Raw genomic sequence first — 24107 nt, forward strand, 5'->3', positions numbered from 1 at the left:
ACTGGGTACAGGTGGTTATGAGCTAGCTAATATTGATTCTGGGAACCAGAATTCTCTTAAGAGCTAAACTGTTCAAGGCAAGCCTCAAGTACATAGTGAGTTGGAGAATGGCCTTAGCTTTATGTCTCTCCCTCAATAACTAAAACTAACCCCTCCTCCCATATACTAGAAAATAATCATTAAATTTCCTTTTTCTTGGAAGGAATAGTATTAGAGCTTATATATATATTTGAAAAGTTTATATTGTCAATAAAAAATTAGATAGTTACAAACACCGTAGTTGGATGGCTTTTTCTTTTTTTTTTCCTTTCATTAATTTGTTTATTTAGTCACTTTACAATCTGATTACAGCGCCCTGCGTTTTCTCCTCCTAGTCTCACCCGCAAGTTCCATGCTTTCCCATTCCTTCCTCCTCTTCTAGGTGAAGGGGAGTCCTCCCCTCCCCCAACCTATGGGTACCAGCCCACCCTGGCACATCAAGTCTCAGCAGGACTAAGAACATCCTTTCCCACTGAGGCCAGATAAGGCAGCCCAACTATGGGAAAAGGATCCAAAGTCAGGCAACAGAGTCAGAGACAGCCCCAGCTCCAATTGTTAGGGGACCTACATGTTGACCATGCTTTACATCTGCTACATATGTCTAATAACTCATGCATGTTCTTTTGTTGGTGATTCAGTCTCCATGAGCCCCCATGGACCCAGGTTAGTTTACTCTGTAGGTCTTCTTGTGGTATCCTTGACCCCTCAGGCACCCTCATTGCATCCTTACACTCTTCCATAAGACTGCCTATTGTTTGGCTGTGGGTCTCGGCATCTGTTTCCATCAGCTACTGATGAAGCCTCTCAGAAGACAGTTATGCTATGCTCTAGTCTGTAAGCATAACAGAGTATCATTAATAGTGTCAGGGGTTGGATCTCTTCCATGGGATGGATCTCAAGTAGTGCTTGTCATGTCATTAAGTAAGTCATCACACCTGATTCTAACACCCAAGTGTGCGTGGGCTCGCTACCATCATTAACCAGACGTTTTTGTGAGCACGGCTGCATGTGATCTCGTCAGACCGCCCCTGACAATCAGTGGACTCTGCACCCACGCTGAGAGCTGGTGGACTTCCCGGACAGAAGCAGAGGAAGCTCACCCGGGGGCCCAGCTTGGGAGGTCTGTGCTGGATTCCGATGACCGCAGCCTCCGTTTCTAGAGGTCATGAACAGCTTTGCTGCAGCCCTGGGTAGGACCAACCACAAGTCCACTTTTAAAGACAGAACGATAATCGACCCTGGATCTCTGCTCCATATTAATTTTTACATTTTTTGTAGGAAGGACAAATTTTGGGTTGAAGGTTTTATAGATGAGTTGGTGTCCTTCTATGTCCACTGAAAGTTGCACCTGGCTACAAAAGGTGTTAATTTCAGTCTCCATAACCCCCTTCATCTACACCCTGCTCCTAGTAGTCTTAGCAAGTCTATCCCCATAGGCTCCTGGGAGTCTGATATTTTCTAGGTCTATTCATTTGCCGGAAAATTGCATGATATCTTTGTTTTTAGTAAGTGAGTAGTATTCCACTGTGTAAATGTATCACATTTTCTTTATCTATCCTTTGGGTGAGAAACATTTAGGTTGTTTCCAGCTTCTGGGTATTACGAATAAAGCTGCTATGAACATAGTCAAGTTCTAAGAAACTGCCAGATTGATTTCCAAAGTTGTTGTACAAGTTTGCACTCCCACCAGCAGTGGATGAGTGTTCCTCTTGCCCTATATCTTAGCCACCATGTGCCCACATTTGAGTTTTTTATCTTAGCCATTCTGGTGGGTATAAGATGGAATCTCAGGGTTTTGATTTGTGTTCTCCTGATGGCTAAAGACATTGAACATTTTTTAAGTGATCCTTAGTTGGGAATTCTTTGTTTAGCTCTGAACATTTTTTAATTGGGTTATTTGGTTTTTTGGCATTTAATTTCTTGAGTTCTTTGTATATTCTAATAGAGGATATTAGTCCTCTGTTAGATGTAGGGTTGGTGAAGATCTTTTCCCACTTTGTAGGCTTCTGTTTTGTCCTATTGACAGTATTCTTTTCCTTGCAGAAGCTTTTCAATTTCATGAGAGAGGTCTCATTTATTAATTGCTGATCTCAGAGCTTGAGCTGGTGGTGTTTTGTTCAGGAACTTGTCTTCTGTACCAGTGTGTTTAAGGCTCATCCCCACTATCTCTTCTATTAGATGTAGTGTGTCTGGTTTTATGTTGAGGTCTTTGATGCATTTGAACTTGAGTTTTGTGCAGGGTGATAAGTATGGATCTATTTTCATTTATCTGCATGCAGACATCCAGTTAGACCAGCACCATTTGTTGAAGATGGTTTCTTTTTTCCATTGTATGGTCAAAAATCATTTGTTCCTAAGTGTGTGGGTGGAGTGTAAGTTTCTGATTTCTTTGGAAACTGAGTTATGTAATATGAATATGTTTTTCTTGTTTGTTTGGGACCAAAACAAACAAACAAGAAAACAGCCCTGTGAGAGAGCTTGTGATGATGGTCAGCTGAAAGCTACCTTGTGCAAGGGTCATATTTTTTGTGAACTGCAAAATATCCTTTTGTGGACTTTGAGGAGGGTTAGATAGAAGTCCACAGACAGTGAAACAATGCCTTCTGCATCTCTACACTTTTTCTTTGTTATGGTGTGCATCTTTTGCTGGTTGATATTTGTAGAGAGAAACACTCCTGAGAACAGCTTGTGCTGCTTTGGTGGGATTTTGCCATTTCGATGCTTTTACTGAATCTTTCTGCTGATGTGTATTGCTACTGCTGCTTTGCTAGACTGTTGATACCCTGATGACTTAGTTTTGTAACTCCCTAAGAACCCAGGGACCCTTAATCTGCAGGTAATAGATAAAAGAGGTCTACAGTCCCTTTCACTATTAATCACCTACCTAAGGTTGGGGGTGGGGGCTTGGAAGGGAAGTAAAGGAGTATAAGAATGTTAAATTAAGTAGGTGTTTGACAACCTTTCTGTTTTTATGTGAATACCATGTGGTTTTTATTGCTCTGTAGTACAGTTTAATCAGGGATGGTGATACCTTTAGAAGTTCTTTTAATTTACAGTACTGTTTTGGCTATCTTGGGTTTTTAATTTTTCCACATGAAGTTGAAAATTGTTCTTTCAGGTCTGTATAAAGTATTCTGTAAGAATTTTGATGGGAAATGCAGTGTATCTATGGATTGCTTTTGGCAAAATGGCCATATTTTGCAATGTTAATCCTACTGATCCATGAGTATGGGCGATCTTTTCCTCTTCTGATATCTTCTTCAGTTTCTTTCTTTAATGACTTGAAGTTCTTGCTATGCAGGTCTTTCACTTGCTTGATTAGAGTTATATTATTTGTGGCTATTGTGTCAGTGTTATTTCTTGGTTTTCTTTCTCAACCCAGTTTATCATTTATATATAAGAAGGCTATTAATGTTTTTGAGTTAATCTTGTATCCAGCCACTTTGCCGAAGGTGGTTATCAGCCATAGGAGTTCTCTGGTAGAATTTTGGATGTCACTTATGTATACTATCATATCATCTACAAATACCGATACATTGACTTCTTCCTTTCAAATTTTGTATCCCCTTGATCTCCTTCTGTTGTCTTATTGCTCTACTTAAATCTTGAAGTACTATATTGAATAGGTATGGAGAGAGTGGGCAGCCTTGTCTTGTCTCTAATTTTAGTGACATTGTTTTAAGTTTCTCTCCATTTAATTTTGATACTATTGGCTGGCTGTTTATTGCTTTTATTGTGTTTTGATATGTGCTTTGTATCCTTGATTGTCCCAAGACTTTTAACTTGAAGGGGTGTTGGATTTTGTCATATTGAGCCTATGTATGTAATTGAAAAGTTTATATTGTCAATAAAAAAATAGATCATTAAAAACACATTAGCTGATTGATGGCTTTTCTTTTCAAAGGAAAAGGGAGATTTAAAAGTATCAAGTGCCATAATTCAGGTCAATAACTTTTCTTTGCCTGATATAATTGTTCTTTCTGAGGCTCTCTGCTAACCTAGGCCTAGTCCTTCTAGCCTCCATACAATCTAAGATTGACCTAGAATGTTTTCAGCCACTGATAATTCCTACTGAATAAGCTCACTCTTTCTAGTTCTTTTTGAACTCTGGCTGGCTGGCTGGCTCAACTTACCTGTTCTGGCTGAAACTCCTTTCCAAGCTAACTGATTCAATCTGGCTTCTCTCAGTTTCTCCCATAATAGCTCTGCATGGCCTCATGTTAAGTTTGCTAGTATGTTCTAATCTCCTGGTTCCTTCTCATTCTCTGGTTCATTCTGTCATTACCTATATACCTATATCTTGTTCAGTCTTCAACCTGTCTCTGTAAAACTCTCCTAGTAAAACTGCCTCTGAATTCTACAAAGTGAATTGCCACAAACTCAAGTTCACTGAAGCCTCTCAACTCACTGACTCAAACAAACTGCTTGAACAGAACTGACTGGAACTCAGAGATCTGCATGCTTCTGTCTCCTGGGTGCTAGGAATAAAGGTTTGTACCAACATGCCTGAACCTAAGCTTTTCTTTACCTGAAGCTTGCTCTATATATCAGCCTGGCCTTGAACTCAGATCTGCTTGCCTCTGTCTCCTGGAGTAAAGATGTGTCTGTATTCCAGCCAGAGTAGCCATGTTGCAGGATTAAAATTCCTCTATAAGTATATGTTAAATTTGTATGTTAAAATGACTTGAGTTTGATCCCTAGGGTGGTAGGATAGAATGTGTACACTAAATGTGCACTGTGACATTTATGTTTTCACTCCTCCATGTAAAACAAAAATGCTTCAAGTAAGGATAGTAGCATTAGAAAAAATGAAGGCAAGTAAGAGAAACAAACAAAACAAAACAAAAACAAAACAAAACAAAACAGGAGAAGTAGAAGCAGAGTACATAGAACCTGGGTAAATTTGGGTGTTTTCCTTTCTCATCCCATTAGGATTTTCTGTTAAGAAATGGCTCAAATGAAGTCCTATCTTGGAGCCATTCAAAATGTATGTCGAAGGCTGAGTAGAACATTGATTTGACTAGATTGTACAAGTCCCTGGATTAAATCCCTAGTATTGGCAAAAAGAAAAAGACGGAAAAAGAGTGAAAGGACATTGTGGGTTCTTCTTTTTATTGGATTCTCCGCCAAGTTTTACTGCTTAACTCTAGATAGAGAAATAAGAATAGAAGGGAGAGAGGATTAGGAAAATTCTTGAATCTACTTTCTTTCCTTTTGTTTCTTATTTTACCATGGCTGCAAAACAAACTACAGTCAACCTCCCTAAATGACCAACAACTACTGACCCCACCTCTTGGGGCCCTCATATTTATGTACCCTCTGAAAAGTGCCCAGAATTCCAACTATCACACAATCACAGAAATTATCTGCAGCTGGCAAAACCACACTTTCACTAGAGCCCAAGGCACATCGTAGTCAGCTACTTTGGACAGTCCAAAGCAACCCCAGATCCCTACACCGGGATTAAAACAGAAGCACATCTTTTAAAAAAATTATTTTTATTCTTTTTTTTTTTTTTTTTTTTTTTTTTTTTTTGAGACAGGTTTTTTTCTGTGTAGCCTTGGCTGTCATGGGCTTGCTTTGTAGACCAGGCTGGCCTTGAACTCACAGAGATCTGCCTATTTCTGCTTCGCTGAGTGCTGGATTACAGATGTGTACCATCTTTCCTGGCTCAAAAGTACATTATTATTATTGAAGTTTCCAGTTTTACTTTTGTGAGGCATCTCACCATTACAGACTCTAAGATGTTATAATTCCCTTTTAGCCAATGAGTGAATTGGAAATGTGTGGAATTGTTTATTTGTTAATTAAGAAGGAAATATATTAGAAAGACTATATTACTGATAGTAATAGAATCACTGGCTAAGATGAATCTGCTGTTTGTTATTACTTGCATTATAGTTTAGGGTAAGTTGTTTGTTTCAAGATGTCACCTGCTTACCTTTCTCTACTTTTCTTCTCTGTTGCCAATTGTTGCTGTTCTGTTTGAGCTCTGAGACTCTTCAGAGGTTTTCACCATAATTCATAAGTCACTGTGTCCTCATGGAAATGGACTATTTATGCCAATAGCATGGCAGCTCACAAATGTCTGTATTGGCAGTTCCAAGGGTTCTGACACCTTCACACTAATGCACATAAAATAAAATTAAAATGAAAGAAAAAAAAAACAGGCAGAGGATCTGATACCTCTCTGGTCTTGGTGTTAAAGGCTGAAGCATCATCTAGAGTTCACCAAGGCTTGTTGTTTTAGAAATCTTGTACAGTTTGAAACAGTTGTGGTTGGGACAGCCCTTTTATGAGCCAGAGTTGCACTTTAGTAGTGAGCAATTGTGGTTTCCAGTACACAGAGATGTCTGCTTTATTGTAGCCATGGAGTGTACAAAATGTGAGTGTTCCATGACATCTTTAGGCTGGTAGCAAGGGTACCTAGATAGAGTCCAACAGCAATCAATCAGGAAGTCAAAGTGCCCTGGCCCATAACATCTTCTCCCAGTAAAGGAAAAAGAATCATTAAAGGAAGTACTCAGAGCTGAGTGTGGTGGGGGTACACCTGTAATTCTAGCACTTGAAGGAAAATACAGGAAGCAATCAGGAATTTTTAATCAGTTTAGGCTATATAGTGAATTTGTGGCCAGGCTGGGCTATGTAAGACTCTATCTGAAAAAGAAAGAAAAAAGAGAGGGGCATGGAGTGATTATAATAATGGCTCATTTTAAATAGGAAATTGACAGTATTTAACTGTTTTAACAATGTTTAATTTCTGCTCTAATTCCTCAAGAAGAGGTGGAATTCCTCTAGCTCTTTCTTTCCCAAGATGTAAGTTCTGTGATTTAGATTGTTTTTAAAGATCTTTAAGATTTATGTGTAGATGTATAAAAGCTAGCTAGGTGTACTGACACACAAGGAGGCAGGCAGAGCTCTGTGAGTTCTAGGCTAGCCTTTTCTATATAGAGATACCTAGGATAGCCAGTGTTACATAGAGATACCATATCTCCAAAACAACAACCAACAAAACCAAACCACCCACCCAATCAACCAACCAACCAAAACCACAACAACAACAAAAAACCCATAGTGATTATTTCTTTGAGTTTTGAAATAACATTTTTTTCTTTAAGTGTATGTATGTGTGTGGTATATGCATGGTACACAGGATGTGTGTTGAAAACAAATTGCTGGAGCTAGTTCTCTCTTTCCACCATTTCGTACTCAGGGACAGCTCTTGAGGCTTCGTGAGACAAACCTTTACTCTTTGAGCCATCTTACCAACCCTTGTAACTTAAAAAAATAGACTGCCTATCTGTGAGTGTATCCACGAATATTTTACTTGGAGTTAAGTATTTCTTGATTTTGATGGACTATCCTTTAAAACTAAACTAAACAAAACAAAATGAAGAAAAAACAAAGATCCAAAGCACTACATTATTAACTTTAAAGATATTGGGAGATAAAAGGGAATTTTTTTCCTATACTTTTTTTTTATGTAAAATGTACATGGATCAGAGTTGACTTTCTGTATTTTGCTTGGCCACATTGTTTCAGAAACAGTGGAGCCAGCCCAGGTTAGAGGTTTTAATCTTTACTTTGGTATTCCTTGTCTTTCTGGGCATGATCTTTGAGATCTTGGACAAGCTATACCTTTCTTACAGTTCTTTCAGATGAAATGGGATTTGAAGACACATGCCACTTTAACAGAATAAAATGAGATGACATAATTAATAATTATAATATTACTTGCTCTGCCTTATGCATAGAACTAAGTTAGTTGCCACTTATGATAATATTACAGGAAAATAAGGCAAAAATCCATGGGCTTCAGTGATACTCTGTAGCAAAATCTGATAAGATAAATTTTGTTTTGTAGTTGTCCTTGTAAGTAGAAGTCCTGCCTACACCTGGCTGTTTATAATTTTTCATCTGTCAAAGTTTGACCAAAGCATGACAATTGCTTGTTTGAAAGTCACTGCTTAGGAAAATGCATGTGCTGTTTTTAGGAAAATTCTATTGTCCAGTCTGTAAGACCTTGCTATGTGCAGTGCCTGGCATAAATGTTGACATGTAATATAGCTCAGGAGATAGTCTTATATAATATTTAAAAATTATTTTATTTTACATATATGAGTGTTTTGCTCACATATTACATGTGTGCTTCGTACCCATGGATGCCACTGGAACTGGAATTATAGGTTGTTGTGGGTGCTAGGAATCAAACTCAGGTCATCTGGAAGAGCAGTTACTGCTCTTAAACTCTGAGACATCTCTCCAACCTCACTTTTCTGATTTTTAAAAAATCCTTTAAAAGTATAATCTCTTTGTGGGCAATATATTTGAATTTTTAGACACAGTGATTAATATTCCAAACATATAGTGCAGTCAGCAATCAGAACCCAAATATACTGCTCACTGCTGTGTTTTTTGTAGACCTTCTTTCTATCTGAACCCCATCACTCTCAGCCTGTATTGTGTGCTGATTTTGTGCAAAGCTTTCTCATTCATTCATTTATTCATTCATTCATGCACACACATTTTTAGCTTTTTACTTTACTTAAAACAGTACAACTTCTGGAACTTTGAATTTTTTAAATACATATTAAAATATATACTACATTATACAAAATTTATAATATATAATTATATTATATAAAATAATAATATAGAAAATACATATTTTAAGAAATAATACTTCCTTAGTGATCTGCATTATTTTATAAGTCATTGCTTAATTATACAAAATATACATAATTCAGGGTATTCTTGTTTATTGTTTGGCCACATTGCTACAGAAACACTGGAATCATCTCATTTTCTTTGCTATGATAATCTTCCTTTTCATAGATGTATTTTCCTGCCATTGCAGTTCTCCCCTTGTTTTATTTTATGTCTGGGTATTTTGCAAGCTAGGGTGTTAAAATTTTTTATAAAAACTCTTTTTCTCAGTTTCTCTCTTAACTGCCTATCACACAAGTAATTGAGACTATTATTTTAACAAGCTTCAGAGTACAGGAACAGAACAAGTATTAATCTGGTCTTAACCCTTTAAGCTAATTTTGCTTTCTACCGTGTATATCTCAGAGATGCTTGGCACTTTGTACCTTTTCTTGTTCCAACTTCTTTTCTGATGTCACCTGGACCTCTCTAAGGCTGAATCCCCTACTTTCTTCTTTAACTCCTCGTCTCCTGTGGCAGGAACTCCAGCCCTATTTTCTTCTCTTCTCAGCGATTGGCTGTAAGCTGCTTTGTTGGTATACCAAGGGACAATTGGGAAACAGTGTTTACACAACATTGAAACAGGAGATTCTCAGAACAAGGATTGCAACAAGATATGAGGAGATACAGAAATAAGCATTTGAATTATATAATAACTTTATGCCTACATTTGCCCTTTTATTCTAATAAAAGGCCCCTTTTCTTACAATAACAAACTAAATATAATAAAAACAATTCCAAAATTGTTAGGTATGGTTTACATTTATATATTTTTTATCTTTGGATAAAGTATTCTACTACCAATTTCTATCATCCTAAACTAAGTTTAAAAGTGAGACTATACCCATCTATACTATTCTTATAATACATTATCCTTATAAAACCATAACTGTTACTGAAAACAATTATTTGAAAAACAAACTCAAATGGAATCCAGAAGCATGTGTCACTGTCTCTTCCTCCATTTTCAACATAGAAAATAATCTTCTTTAAAGATTTTATTTATTTAGTATGTATACAACATTCTGTCTGCATGTACGCCTGCACACCAGAAGAAGGCACCAGATATCATTATAGGTGGTTATGAACTACCATGTGGTTGCTGGTGATTGAACTCAGGACTTTTGGAAGAACAGAGCCATCTCTCCAGCCCCTTCTTTAATCTTAAAAGCTCTCCATAAGGACTTTACTTTTCTTTTTCCAGAGTAAACTGATGTTGTTTAATTAAAATATGTTTTATAAATTATATATATAATATATATTACATAGTATATTGTATAATAGTGTGTGTGTGTGTATGTGTGTGTGTATCAAAATTAACAGCACTAAGCCAGGCACCTTCAACCGAATCCCATCATCCACATTTGCTCCTTTTACGCTACCCTCTGGATGAGAAAACTTAGGGAACCCACAGGAGGCCAGAGTGCTTCCCACTGAGGGCTTTCCACCTTCCTCCTGTTCTAAAGTTTCCCTGTGGGAAAGCTCAGGTGGGAATTTTAGCCTACAAGGAGGGGTTGTGGCCAGGCACAAGGAAGGCTCTCTACCTAGAAGACACTTTCTGCTTAGCCTCCGCAGGGCTGTAGCCAGGGGGGCCAACGTGCTGGCTTGTGGCTGAGTGCCGAGGTGCCTTTCCCTATCCCTCCTCACTGGACCTGAGTGTGGTGGCAGCATGGGTTGGGGCCTTGGTTTCCAGAGGGTCTGGGCTGCTTGTCTACTTTTTGTTTTGTTCAGCTGCACTCTGGGGGACGGGCCCAAGGAGTCAAGCGTGAGGCTGGATGGATGGGAAGTTCAGTTCTGCTCTTCAGAATTATGGATTTGTTTCTGCTGTTGTGCTGCTTGTTAAAATGCCCTCTCTATGTTAAAATGCCCTCTCTATGTTAAAATGCAAAAAATGAGATAGTCATTGCTTTCCTCTGCCCCTGATCTCGATAGCAGCTTCTGGTTTTGCAAGGTGTGTCTGTCTGTCGCAGCCAGTGGCATGGCCTGGTGGGAACAGGTCCCAGTTCCCACTGTCTCCTATCATGTGTCCAACTGTAGTCAGTCCTAAGACTGTAAGATCTGGGGTCTCACAGCTCAGGAGTTCAAGATAGCACCCTTCCCAGAAACTCCCCCAGACCAAGACTCGTTGCAAAAGCAAGAGGTTTATTAACCATTGCACAATGGGGTCACCCCTGCCGGTCAGCAAAGAGTGGCACTGGGAGACAAAGGCCTTTAGGTTTTTAAAAGAAAAATTGTGGGAGATTTGAAGTTGCAGTCTTGGCAATTTAGGATTGGATGAGGAAGCTATAAAGTAAGATAATTGGTTAGTCTTAGGTGCTCAAGCTTGGCCAGTCCTGCCAAGTGTGGATGTAGCTGCAATTGAAGGAGGGGGTGGTTAGCTCATCCTTGAAGATTAGGGGCTACAAACTTTTGGCTGGAGGTCAAAAGCTACTCAGAAGAAGTCTAGGTTTGTTGCTAAGAAACGTTATCTCAAGGACAAGGGTCTGGTCCTTCTTTTGCTGAATGAAGGTCATTGCTTTCTTGCCTTTTTTTAATATCTGTCCTCACAGATAGGGTCACATTCCTTCATTCTCTGGAAAGGTACTAAGAGGCTTTAGCTTAACCTGGACCTAAAACTCAAAACTATAGGCTTTAGAAGACATATAGGTTACAAAGTTAGCCTAACCCTTTCAAGACAAGCTTCTATAGTGGCAGGGCTTCTGTAAAACTAACCTGCTTTGTCCAGGTCACCCCAGATACTGCCCTTTCAGCCCTTTCTGAGCCTTCCCTGATCTCTCTCTGGAGAGTGTCGCTAAAGATAAGCTCCTCCTGTCCTGAATCCTCTTATCCTGGAGGTCTCCTGGTGTTGTGTGGTCCTTGAGGACACAGTGGTCCTGAGCTGAGCTGGGCTCATCTGCTAGGACTTTACTTTTTTAGACCAGCTTCCCTTTATTTGCCAGTTCAAATGCTTGAGGCTTCTCATTCTGCTTTTGGCTTCTGCTTCCAGGGAGATGCTTTATTTTCTGCCTCCCTCAAGGGATCTTGACCCCCCCCTTCACTCTAGGAAGTTATTCAGTCCACAAGTGTTTACACCTCCAGCCTGCAGGAGAAGCAAGAGCCTCTTAAAGGGATTTAGCTTCTTGTCTTGGCTAAGAATGTCTGGCTTTGAGAAGTTTGCTTGTGTTAAAGAGCCATTATTATTATTATTGTATTTTATTTTATTTTTCTGTCACTCAGCAAAGGTTTTCTAAAAGAAATACCTCTGGGGTTTGTATCAGTTTTTGTTTATCTGCAGGGAGGTGGAGGCCTTGCTGCTCTACTGGCGTCTGTCCAGTCAGGAAGCTGTGAACTCCTTGTCTTAGAAACTATAGTTGCTCTCTTAATGAATAGAACTAAGAAACTGTTCTGTAGTTTTATTTTCTATGTAAGTTCAGTCCCACGTTGTACTCCAAAATGTTACTTATTTTTGTAAAAACTTTCTCAGTTTCTCTTTTAACTGGCTATCAAACAAATAATTGAGTCTATTATATTATTTTAACAAGCTTTACAGCACAAGAACTAAGCAATTACTAATTTATTCTTATCCCTCTAAATTAACTTGGCTTCCTCCCAGTGTTCATCCCAGAAATACTTGGTACTTTGTAGCTTTTCTTGTTCTAGCTACTTTTCTGATGTCACCTGGATCTCACTAAGGCTAAATCCTCTTTCTCCCTAACTTCTCCTCTCCTGTCTGGCAGGAAGTCCAGCCCTATTTTCCCCTTTTCTCAGCGATTGGTTGTAAGTTGCTTTATTGGCATATCAAGCAGCTTTGGGGAGCAGTGTTTATATAACATTGAAATAGGAGATTCTCAGAACAAGGACTGCAACCAGATATGGGAGGTACAGCATTTCAATTATACAATAACCTTGTGCCTACACTGGGGACTGAACCTAAGTTCTTGTACATTTCAGCCAAGCACTTTATCAGTGAGTTAAACCACTAACTAGCTCAGGGTATAATGATTTTTAAAGACAGTTCTATTGAAATACAATTTTTATAATACAATATTCACTCACATTAAGTGTATAATTTAGTGACTTCTGTGCACATATCACCAGTTCACTGCCAGAGCATTCCATAGTTTCCCTTTTCTTCATGAGGATATACTTGCTCTTTAGTACTAAATATTATTTATGTTATTACATGTAAATTTTAGACCTATCAAATCCCCTCCATGAATTTTTATTGTAAATGAATCAGTGTCTTTTTATGTTGTATTGATATATAAATATATTTAGTTTTTCTAGACAGGGTTTCATTATGTAGCCCTGGCTCTCCTGGAACTCTCTCTGTAGACCAGTCTGTTCTGCAACTCATTAAGTTCCACCTGCTCTGCCTGCCAATTACTGGAATTAAAGGCATGTGCCGCCAGCGCCGGCTGTTTTGATTATTTTTGTTTGCACACTTGTGACCTGTGTGCTGTTAGACCCCTGACTAATTTTGTGCTATTGCATACTATTTTCTTATTACTTAGGATTGAAAAATATGTGTATTCTGATATGAAAACTGTGCCTTATATATTTGTTCATGTATTACTTCATAAAGTGGCTATTATTCACACTTTTGAAAAAAAATCTTATTTTTACTATCTTTGTAAATGTAATTGTTTTTATTATTAAATCATTTCCTTGTATGTATTGTTTTCTATACTTTTCATCTGTCCTGGGACTCTTACATTGTGTCTCAGAACCTTAAATATGCTAATTTATCTTCCACAATTCTATCTGATTATCCCTGTGTTGTACTATGTGTTAATGTCATAATATTATCTTCTGGTTACCTATTTCTCATGCTTTTGACTGCTTGTTAATTATTTTGGTAATCCTTCGAAATATTACTTTAATAATAATGTATTTCTTTTCTTGAATTCTACTTGCCCTTCAGCTTAAATGAATTTTTATTCCAGTTTCCTCTCTGTGTCTTTGTTTGCTTAGCTGTCATTGCAGTTCATTTTTTTTCTTAAAGCATTTCCTTTTCTTTAGTATTTATTTCTCTGATAATTCAACAGTTCTAGGAATGAGAGAAAACCTACATTAGCTATTAACTGTTTCTGCTAGCTTCATCCATGAACTTTTGTTCTGTGCTGAGTTTTTTTTTTTTTAAATTTTTATTGAAAACAGATTCTTATATCATACATCTCAACTACTTTCCCCTCTCTACACTCCTCCCAGCTCCCACTTCCCTTCCTTCTCCTCCAGATTTACTCTCCCTTTTCAGAAAAGAAGATAAGGCAAACGCCCTTTTATTGAAGCTGGATAAGGCGGCACAATTTGAGAAAATCATTCTCAAGAGGTGGCAGAAGAGTCAGAGATACACTCATTCCCACTTTTAGATGTCCTACAAAAATATGGAGCTAACATATATAGCATATATGAGTCATATATGGTGCTGACCTATACAGTGTTTGGCTCGTTAGTCTCATTGAGACCATATGAGCCTTGTTAGTAGATTCAATAGTCCATATTTCCTGCTGTCTTCCATTTTTTTCTGACTCTTGTAGTCATTCCTTCCCCTCTTCCATGGTAACCCTGAGCTCCAAGGGGAGGGACAACATGGAGCTCCAAAATTTAGACTGCATCATGGCTGACTATGGGCCTCCACATCCACGTCCCTCTGCTGTCAGAGGAAGCCTCTCTGATGATGACTAGACAAGGCACTGATCTATGAGCTTAGCAAAATATCATTAGGCATCATTTCATTGAATCTTTATTTTTTATTTATTTATTTATTTTTTTTTGGTTATTTTTGTATAGTTCTAACATAGGTGTAAAAGGAACTTTTATTTGCCTGCTTCAATTGTTGTCTGGTGGGCTTACTGCCCTGTTCCTCTGGGCCTAGTTCTGGAAACTTCTGACCTCTGTGCAATCTAATCTAGGCTGTGAATGCTTTTACCCTCTGAGAGTTACTGTATAATAAATAAGCTCACCCTTTCTTGTTCTTTCTGAGCTCATAGCTAGCTGGTTCAACTCAGCTGTTCTGGCTCAAACTCCTCTGCCAGCTGATTTATTCAGCTTTGAGTTGCTCTGCGTGTCCTCAAACTAACTCTAGCAATCTAGTCTAATCTTTTGGCTCCTTATTCTCTGCCTCATTCTATCTTCACCTGTGTTTAGTTTGGTCTCTCATTCAGCCTGTCTCTGTAAAACTGCATTGCCCCTTACATAGCTTTCCTTTCCTATTCTGTCAAATCTTTCTCAGGTTTGTCATTTTTTTCTGCCATTCAGTTAAACATCACTTTTAAACATGGGTGCTTCCTTCTGTAAACTAATTTTACCTTCATTGTTTGGGATTAAAGGCATGTACCACCATGCCAGGTGCATTACCTGATGGTTGCTCTATACCAGGCTGGCTTTGAACTCAGATCTGCTTGCCTCTGTCTCCTGGATTAAAGGCATGTTTGTATTCCAGCTGGATCACACAGACCTAGAAGGTCTTTGGATGTAATCTCTTGTCAGTGCAGCCATGTTCTGAATTAAAATTTCTCTATACCTAGGTCTTTGGCCTATCCAGTCTCCAGTTTTTGATCATCCAAGCTGTGTTAGGCATGGGCTCCCTCTTGTGGAGTGGGCCTCAAGTTAAACCAGACATTGGTTGGCTACTCTCATAAGTTCTGTGTCATCTTTGTCTCAACACATCTTGCAGGCAGGACAGATAGTTGGTCAAGAGTTTTGTGGATGAGTTGGTGTCCCAGTACCACCTCTGGAATTTTTGCCTGCTACAGAAGACATGGTTCAGGCTGTGTATCATCCATTACTAGGAGCCCTTACTACATTTACCCTCCTAGATTTCCAGGAGTTTAGACTCTATTAGGTTTCCACATCACCTCCCAAATGCCCTCCAAATCTAGTTGTCTCTCTGTACTCTCCCTCTCTATCATCTCCCTTTCCACAGGCCCCTAGTCTACCTGTAAAATTTGTGTCATTTTCCCTTCTCAGTGAGATTCATTCATTCCCCCAGAGCCTTCCTTATTACATAAGTAATATGTAATATTACCCTTTCTGGGTCTGTGGATTATAGCATGATTATCATCTACTTAATAGCTAACATCTAGGTATAAGTTAGTAATACCATGTTTGTCTTTCTCAGTCTGGATTATCTCACTCAGGAAGATTTTTTTTTTTAATAATTCCATTTTCCTGCACATTTCAGGATGTCATTTTTAAAAAAACTGCTATGTAATAATCCATTTGTAAATGTATCACATTTTCTTTATACATTCTTCTGTTGAAGGACATCTAGGTTGTTTCTAACTTTCTGGCTGTTATGAATAGAGCAACAATTAACATGAACAAGTGTGTCAGTAGTAGGCTGAAGCATCCTTTGGGTATATGCCCAAGTGTAGTGTAGCTAGATTTGATTTCTGTCTTCTTGAGGAATCCCTATCTGATTTCCATGGTGGTTGAGTAAGTTTGCATTCCCACCAGCATTGATCTTACTATTCTGACAGATGTAAGATGAAATTTGATACTCGTTTTGATTTTCATTTTTCAGATGGCTAAGGATATTGAACAGTTATGTGTTTGAGCTTCTTCTGTTGAAAATTCTCTGTTGAGATCTGTATCCATTTTTTAATTGGGTTATTTGTTTTCTTGATATTTAGTTTCCTGAGTTCTTTATATATTTTAGATATTAATTAACCTGCTGTCAGATGTGGAGTTTGTAAAAATCTTTTCCATTTCTGTGGACTACCAATTTATCTGAATGACAGTGTCCTTTGCCATGCAGAGGCATCTCAGTTTCGTGAGTTCCCATTTATTAATTGCTAACCTTAGTGCCTGTGTTAATGGTTGATGGGAGAACTTTTGACTCTAGCATACTTGTTGAGTTATTTGAGATTTAAGTTCTTTATTGTCTTTTATTTTTAGTTTAGTGAGGATAGAAAGGATGTGTAGGAGTTCAAGACCAGCCTGCTCAACAAAGTCAGTTCAGGACAGACTAGGCTACACAGAGAAACCTAGTCTCAAAACCCTAAAAGAGAAAGATGAAAGAAAGGAAGGAAGGAAGGAAGGAAGGAAGGAAGGAAGGAGAGAGAGGAAGAAAGGAAGAAAGAACGAACGAAAGAAAGAAAAAGTGTGTTAAATAGAATTTTTCTCAAGTTCATTGGTAGTCAAAAAGTTTTGTGTGTTGTTTTTGTTTTGTTTTATTCTTTGATGAATGTACAATCTTGATGTCTTTGTACAGATAATCTATTAACAGCTATGTGTGGTGACACATCCTGTAATTTCTGCCCTAGGATTCAGGGTCAGCCTAGACTACTGAGTATCTCATTGTGACAAAACAAAACAAAGTGAAGCACCCACTGTTAATAATTTGGTAGTTTTATCAATTTGATCAAGGCTTTTTACTTCTAGTCTTCTACATTTAGAAGGATCTTTTTGATATTTAATTTGGATTTAATTGATATCATCTTTGTAGACTTAGATTTTTCACCAAACCTACTTTATTTAGGGTTCCTAAATGCTTTTACCTCCCTTTCACCCAGAGGTAGGGGAAAAAGAAGGTTATTAGGTAAAGCGGGTTGGAAACCTTTTTAGAAGTAGTTTTTTCAGATGAGTCCACTCTTTGTGGTCTGGATAACAGCAGTCCAGTACAAAGGCCAACACCAAACAGCAACAAGAATCAGCACTATTCAGAAGATAGAGACAAGTCAACGAAAGCTGCAAGATTCAGTTGAAATTCCCTGAGACGTTCTCTGGAATGTTTCTGTCTGTGAAGTCAAGTGTTGTTGCGCAAAGATCAGTGTAGAGTTGTTGATCTAAAAAGTGATGTCTCATTGTCTGTAGGCTTCTATATATCTCCTCTCCTCTGAGTCCAGCATGGATGTTGTCACCTAACCAAAGTCACTCACCTCCCACGAGAGAACTCACACCAAAACATCACATACCTCTCACAAGCCTGCGTCCAGCAAAACATTGCATGCCCTCTCACAAAACAGCTTCTAGTAAAATATCACATGACTCCACTGAGCCTCCAAAGAAACCAGAAACTTCCATTTCACATCTTCATGTGTTTCTAGGTAGCAGCATCAGAGTAAACATGTACTATGAAAATAGATACGAGTATATCTGTCTGCCTACTTGAATTCAGGAGATTGCTTCCCACAATACTTTCTTTTATGTGTTGTTCCATACTGTACTCTTTTTTTCATACTATACTCTTTTATCAGATGTAAATGTATTATTTAAACAAGTGTCCAGTTTCAAATAATATTTGGTACATATATATTTGGGGACTACGCAGTCAAGAATTTTAGACATGGTCTTTTTCCTTTGTACCTTTTAATATCCTTTGTATTGTATATCTAGTAGTGTTTTGATGATTATTTGTTGTATGGAATTTCTTTATTGGTGCTGTGTATTTAATGTTTTGTAGTCTGCTTCTACCTTGATAGGCATCTCTTTCTTTAGATTGGTGGAATTTTCTTTCATATTTTCCCATGCTTTTAAACCTTGGGTTCTTCTCATTTATATTAGAGATTTGTTCTTCTATATGTATTATAGCTTTAATTCTTTCACAGTGTCCCAGACTTCTTGCATGTTTTGCCCTGTTTATTTTTAGACTTCACATTTTTTTCTTTCTGTCCTATCTATTTCTTCTTTCTTGTGCTCAAGACCTGAAATTCTCTTGTGTGTGCCTTTTAATTTGCTGGTGAGGGTTACCTTTGAGTTTTTTGTTTAACATCCTGAGTTTTTCATTTCTAGTTTTATTTCAGGTTGGATTTTAATTAGTGATTCTATTTCTTTCTTGAATTCTACTGTCATGACTTCATTATTTTATTCAACTGTTTGTTTATGTTTCATAAAGACATGTATCTTCATAAGGGCATTTGTTCACATCCTCTTTAATGTCTTTGAGCATAATTTCTAATTGTGAATTTGAAGTCTTTGTCTTGTATTTCAGCTAAATTGTTTTACTCAGGGTCCAGCATGGTTGCTGGCTTCTGGAGGAGGCGTATTGTCATGGTTATTCATGTTTTGTGTTTTTAAAGTGGGATTTAGGGCATTTAAAGTGTTTCTTGGTGTAAATAAATGTTCTTGTGTTTGTTGGGTGGGTGTTTTTTTTTTTTTTTTTCTGGCTTGCCTACTCTATGTCCTAGCCTAGTGTTGTAGCTATTGTATTCCTAGGTCATAGCCATGTGTTGTGGCTGTGGGTCCTTGGTAGAGAGCTGTTTTGCAGGTCATCAAGGAGTCACAAAATGGAGATGAGCTAGAAGGAAGGGATGAGAGGTGGCACTAAGAAGAACCTGGGGACTCTGTGGCCAAGATACTGGTGGTTGGGAAGTTGGGGCTTAGGCTAGCAGGCTACAGCAGTACTAATGATAAGTTTGGGGAGACTGGCATGGAGGGCATGAAGAAAGATCAAATTCTCTTACATGAATTTCAGCCTAGTCTGTCAGCTCTGGGTCTGTTGTAGAGAGAGATTCAGTGGGTTTACAATGTAAAAAAGAACTGAATATTCGCTAAAAGGAAAGGATGAGTTAGGCTCTCAGGAAGAATTGGGGTATCTTGGGTCTGCACCATCAGGCTGAGTCAGTCGGAGATGAATATGGTTTGGGAATTTATGTTTCTGTGGGTAAACTGCAGTAGGACTAAGGATCCCCAGGTGTTTTCTAATGTAGGAATTTCAGTGAAGTATCTTGTTTCTTATTTGAATGGTCACTCAGTTTATAAAAATGCTTCCTATATTATGGTACTTAGTTATTAATTCAGAAGAGTTACTCCTGCAAAGATTTTGTTATAGGACTCTTATTAAAGTGTATGGGCTGATTTTAGTTGGATTTGAGTTAAGAGATAGAATTATGCTTTTCTTATTTTTCATTGCTGAGTAATACTCCATTGTATATATGTACCACAATTTCTGTATCCATTCTTCAGTTGAGGGGCATCTGGGCTGTTTCCAGCTTCTGGCTATTACAAATAAAGCTGCTACAAACATGGTTGAGCAAATGTCCTTTTTGTGTACTTGAGCCTCTTTTGGATATATGCCTAGGAGCGGTATGGCTGGATCTTGAGGAAGCTCTATTTCTAGTTGTCTGAGAAAGCACCAGATTGATTTCCAGAGTGGTTGTACAAGTTTCCATTCCCACCAGCAGTGGAGAAGGGTTCCCCTTTCTACACAACCTCTCCAGCATGTGTTGTCACTTGAGTTTTTGATCTTGGCCATTCTGATGGGTGTAAGGTGAAATCTCAGGGTTGTTTTGATTTACATTTCCCTAATGGCTAATGAGGTTGAGCATTCCTTTAAATGCTTCTCTGCCATTCGATATTCCTCTAAAGAGAGTTCTATGTTTAGCTCTGTTCCCCATTTTTTAAGTGGATTACTTGGTTTGCTGCTTTTGAGCTTCTTTAGTTCTGGTACATCTAAACAAACTAAGCAAAAGAGAGGACCCTAACTAAAATGCTCAATCCCCATCCTGAAAGGCAAAGAGGATGGACATCAGAAGAAGAAGAAAACAGGAAACAACCTAGGAACCTGCTACAGAGGGCCTCTGAAAGCCAGAAAAAGAAAACAGGAAACAACCTAGGAACCTGCCACAGAGGGCCTCTGAAAGCCTCTGCCCTGCATACTATCAAAGCAGATGCTGAGCCTGATGGCCAACTGTTGGGCAGAGTAAATGAAATTTTATATAAGAAGTGGGAAATAGCAAGAGCTGGAGAGGACAGGAACTCCACAAGGAGAGCAACAGAACCAGAAAATTTGAACACAGGGAACTTCCCAGAGACTCATACTCCAACCAAGGACTATTCATGGAGATAACTCAGAACCCCTGCACAGATGTAGCCCATGGCAGTTCAGTGTCCAAGTGGGTTACCTAGTAATGGGAAGAGGGACTGCCTCTGACACAATCTGATTGGCCTGCTCTTTGATCACCTCCCCCTGAGGGGGGAGCAGCCTTACCATTCCTGATGTGATCTGATAGACTAAGATCAGAAGGAAGGAGAGGAGGACCTCCCCTATCAGTGGACTTGGGGAGAGGCATGCATGCAGAAAGGGGAGGAAGGGTGGGATTGGGAGGGGAGGAAGGAGGGGCTTATGGGGGGATACAAAATGAATAAAGTTAATTAGTAATAATAATAATAATAAAAGAAAAAAAAAACCAGAATTACTATAAAGTCAGTGGGAAAATAATCTACATAATTTTATTGAACTTTTATGAGGTCTCTTAAGTTTATATTTTGCTTTTTATTTTATTTTTTAACTTTTTTTAATTTTAATTTTTTTCAAGACAGCGTTTTTCTGTGTAACAGCCTTCGCTGTCCTGGAACTCACTTTGTAGACCAGGATTTCACAGAGATCTCTCTGCCTCTGTCTTTGAAGCACTGGAATTAAAGGCATGCATCATCAAGTTCAGCTTAAATCTTTCTTTTTTTTTTTTTTTTGAAGTTTCTGTAAAAACATATTTTAACTTAATAGTGATAGTTTAACTACAAAAATAAGTTTTATGCCTGTAAATTTTATGGGAAATAGAAAAATTGCAAAATGAAATTTGAGACATTTGCTACTAAAATTTGTTATTTTTTTTTAACCTATAAACAACCTCAAATACTTTAATTATCATGATCGACTTTCATTGTTTTTCCTGATGAATTAGGCCACTAGATTCCTCTCTGGATCTTTCAGCAACCTTTTTGTAATATGCTTTGATTAAGCCTCTTGTGTTCATCAACCTGTGTAGACATAGTCCATTTTATTTCATGTTAAGTCCTATTAGTTTTTAAAGAAGAATTTTATCAGTTTTCAAATAATCAAGTTCCCATTAAAGGCTTCAGTTGTAGATAGAGCAATTATTTAGGGCACTGAGATGTTTGACTCTTTTCTCCCCTTTTTACTGTTTCATCAGTATTTTTCCTTATGTGAAAGTATTAGGATATAGTTTATTAATTAAATAATTATTTAAAGATTAAAATGAAAACAGAATACTACTAAAGACTTTTAGTGCAAAAGGAAAATGATAGGAGTGGTAATTTCTTAGGTAATACTTTTTTGGGGGGGGAGTCCTCCTAGTTTACATAGAAGGTTTTATGCCCCTCTGTTATAGGACTATGTGGAGACTGACATGGATTTTATAGCTGCCCTGTGAATCTATATGGATGTGCCCAATACTGGATATTAGAATTTGACTGAGGAAAGCATGGGGAGAAGACACTATAGTTTGTTAAAACATTATAAACAGCTGGGAATTACAGTAAATTAGTTATTGATTGGTAATCCTCTTAAAATCAGAATCTTTTCTTATTTTGAAACATTTTTATTACTGTTTTGCCTTTTTGAGACAAGGGTCTTATGTAGTTTAGGTTGGCCTTAAACTTGCTGTGAAGCTCTGAAGGTGAACTCTTCCTTCTTCTGGCTTCAGTTCCCGGAGTTCTGAAACTATAGGCATTTCTTACCATTCTAGCCAGTTTTAATAAAAACAAACACTAACACCACAGGAACACCCTTTTTAATTTTATACCAGTAATTCATTCTTTCCTTCTAGCCCATACTCAGTTCTTTTTTACTTTGCAAACCAACTGAACCTCTCTCCACCAGGGACCCAGCGCTGACAGACTAGGCTGAAATTCATGTAAGAGAATTAGATCTTTCTTCATGTCCTCCATGTATTTCTCTCCTGTATCACCAGCTCTAATGGGGTTAAACAAAACTAAAGTACTAAAGCAATTTTACCAGAATTGTTTTTTAAGGCCAAAATCATATATTTAAAATTTTCTGTCAATATATGCTGTTATTTATTTAGGACTACTCTGACCACAGGGTCTGTGACTTGGAAAAATGTGAGTTTTTGTCCGGTAGCATGAAATTTGTAGCACACAGTGGATCACATGCTACAGGAAAATAGAAATGACTGAGGGAGGGCTGTCAGAAGGTATTTTTTGCTATTGGTTTCCTAATATTATGTTTCATGTTGAACAGGTCCTCAAAACTAATGTGCAATCAAGAAAGAAACAAAATCTTCCACCCCTGAATCTAAATGGATGCCAATTATCAGTATCATATTCCAGATTAACTGATTTAAACTAAAGATTATTATTATTATTCTTGGGTAGCATCACACCTTTAATTTCATTGTGAATCGTGCAGTTCTTGCTTATAATTTTACCTTGATAATTATGTGGAAACGTGATATGTTGATAGTAATTTTGGAATAATTTTAATGAATATATGTCCATAACTTTTGAATAATGGCTATATTTTCTATTTTGAACTAATAAAATATGCAGTGAAGTACCTGAAAAATAGCTATTTGATTAGTAAATGATAATTTTCATTTACTGATATTTGGTTTTGCTCTCTTTCTTCTGTCTTTACTCTAGGGTGTGGATGAATGGAATATAGCTCGCCTAAATACAGTTTTGGATGTGGTTGAAGAAGAGTGCGGTATTTCTATTGAGGGTGTAAATACCCCTTATCTGTATTTTGGAATGTGGAAAACAACATTTGCATGGCACACCGAGGACATGGATCTCTACAGTATTAATTATCTCCACTTTGGGGAGCCCAAGTCTTGGCAAGTCATTTGTTTAATATTCATATCCATTAGACTTGTGAATCATTGAGTGATGTTTATTATTGAAGAGAATTAATTCCTTGATATAGTGAATGTAAGGAAGTTTTGGGTTGTAATCATTCTTTTTTTCTCAGGGTTTTGAGGAGAAAGTTTAAGCCTACTTGTTTCCTCTGGACATTTTGTAGGCTGTGGATTGAGAAATAATTTTGATCCCAAATAAATTATGAAATACCTTTATTATTTGAGAATTTGTTTGAGGTTATGTGTGAGATAGACATTTAAAACTTGGCTTCTTGGATGTAGAGATGTAAGTAATCTTGATATATTGGTTCAGCTTCCTTTTAGTGACAAGTCTCAGTGTTTGTGTGTGTGTGTATGTATGTGTGTGTGGGGGCTAGAAGAACAGGAAGAATGGATCAGGGGGCCTATTTAATTTGGTGAAAATGGCAACTGACTTAAGTTGATGCATTTATTTATTAGGATGAGATCTCACTTTTTATCCCAGGTTGGCCCTGAAATCATAGTAATCCTCATGTTTTAGTTGCCTGAGTTCTGGGATTGCAAGTGTGAACTGCCAAACTAACTTGATATGTGGTTTTGCTGTATAACTGTAGCTGGCCTGAACTTACTGTGTAAATTACACAGGCCATAGGCTCCTAGTGATACTTTCCATCTCTGTGATACTTCCACAGGTTAGGATAAGAGACATGTTCAATATCTTTTTTTTTTGGGTAATGACTTCAAAATGTGCTAATGTAAAGTAACTTTTATGCCACATTCATTACCTGTTTGTAGTTATTAGCTTATTGGTAACACTGGTATCCTTTTGATTTGTTTTTA

The 24107-nt window shown here is 37.7% G+C and overlaps 1 protein-coding gene across 12 annotated transcripts in view; it reads left to right on the forward strand.

Moving 5' to 3' along the window:
- The window catches only part of Kdm4c (lysine demethylase 4C), a 281505-nt gene that overhangs the window by 34694 nt on the left and 222704 nt on the right, over positions 1-24107 (forward strand). For 8 of the 12 annotated variants that reach the window (XR_009585134.1, XM_060365727.1, XM_060365725.1 and 5 more), the window contains one exon: positions 23074-23267. Coding sequence is in view for 11 of the 12 variants with exons in the window: in XM_060365727.1 (XP_060221710.1) it covers positions 23074-23267 (194 nt within the window). In the remaining variant the exon portion in view is untranslated. The other 4 variants (XM_060365729.1, XM_060365733.1, XM_060365731.1 and 1 more) reach the window with 4 other exon arrangements.

Source organism: Meriones unguiculatus, chromosome 12 (genome assembly GCF_030254825.1).
Source record: "Meriones unguiculatus strain TT.TT164.6M chromosome 12, Bangor_MerUng_6.1, whole genome shotgun sequence".
Taxonomy (NCBI): Eukaryota; Metazoa; Chordata; class Mammalia; order Rodentia; family Muridae; genus Meriones; species Meriones unguiculatus.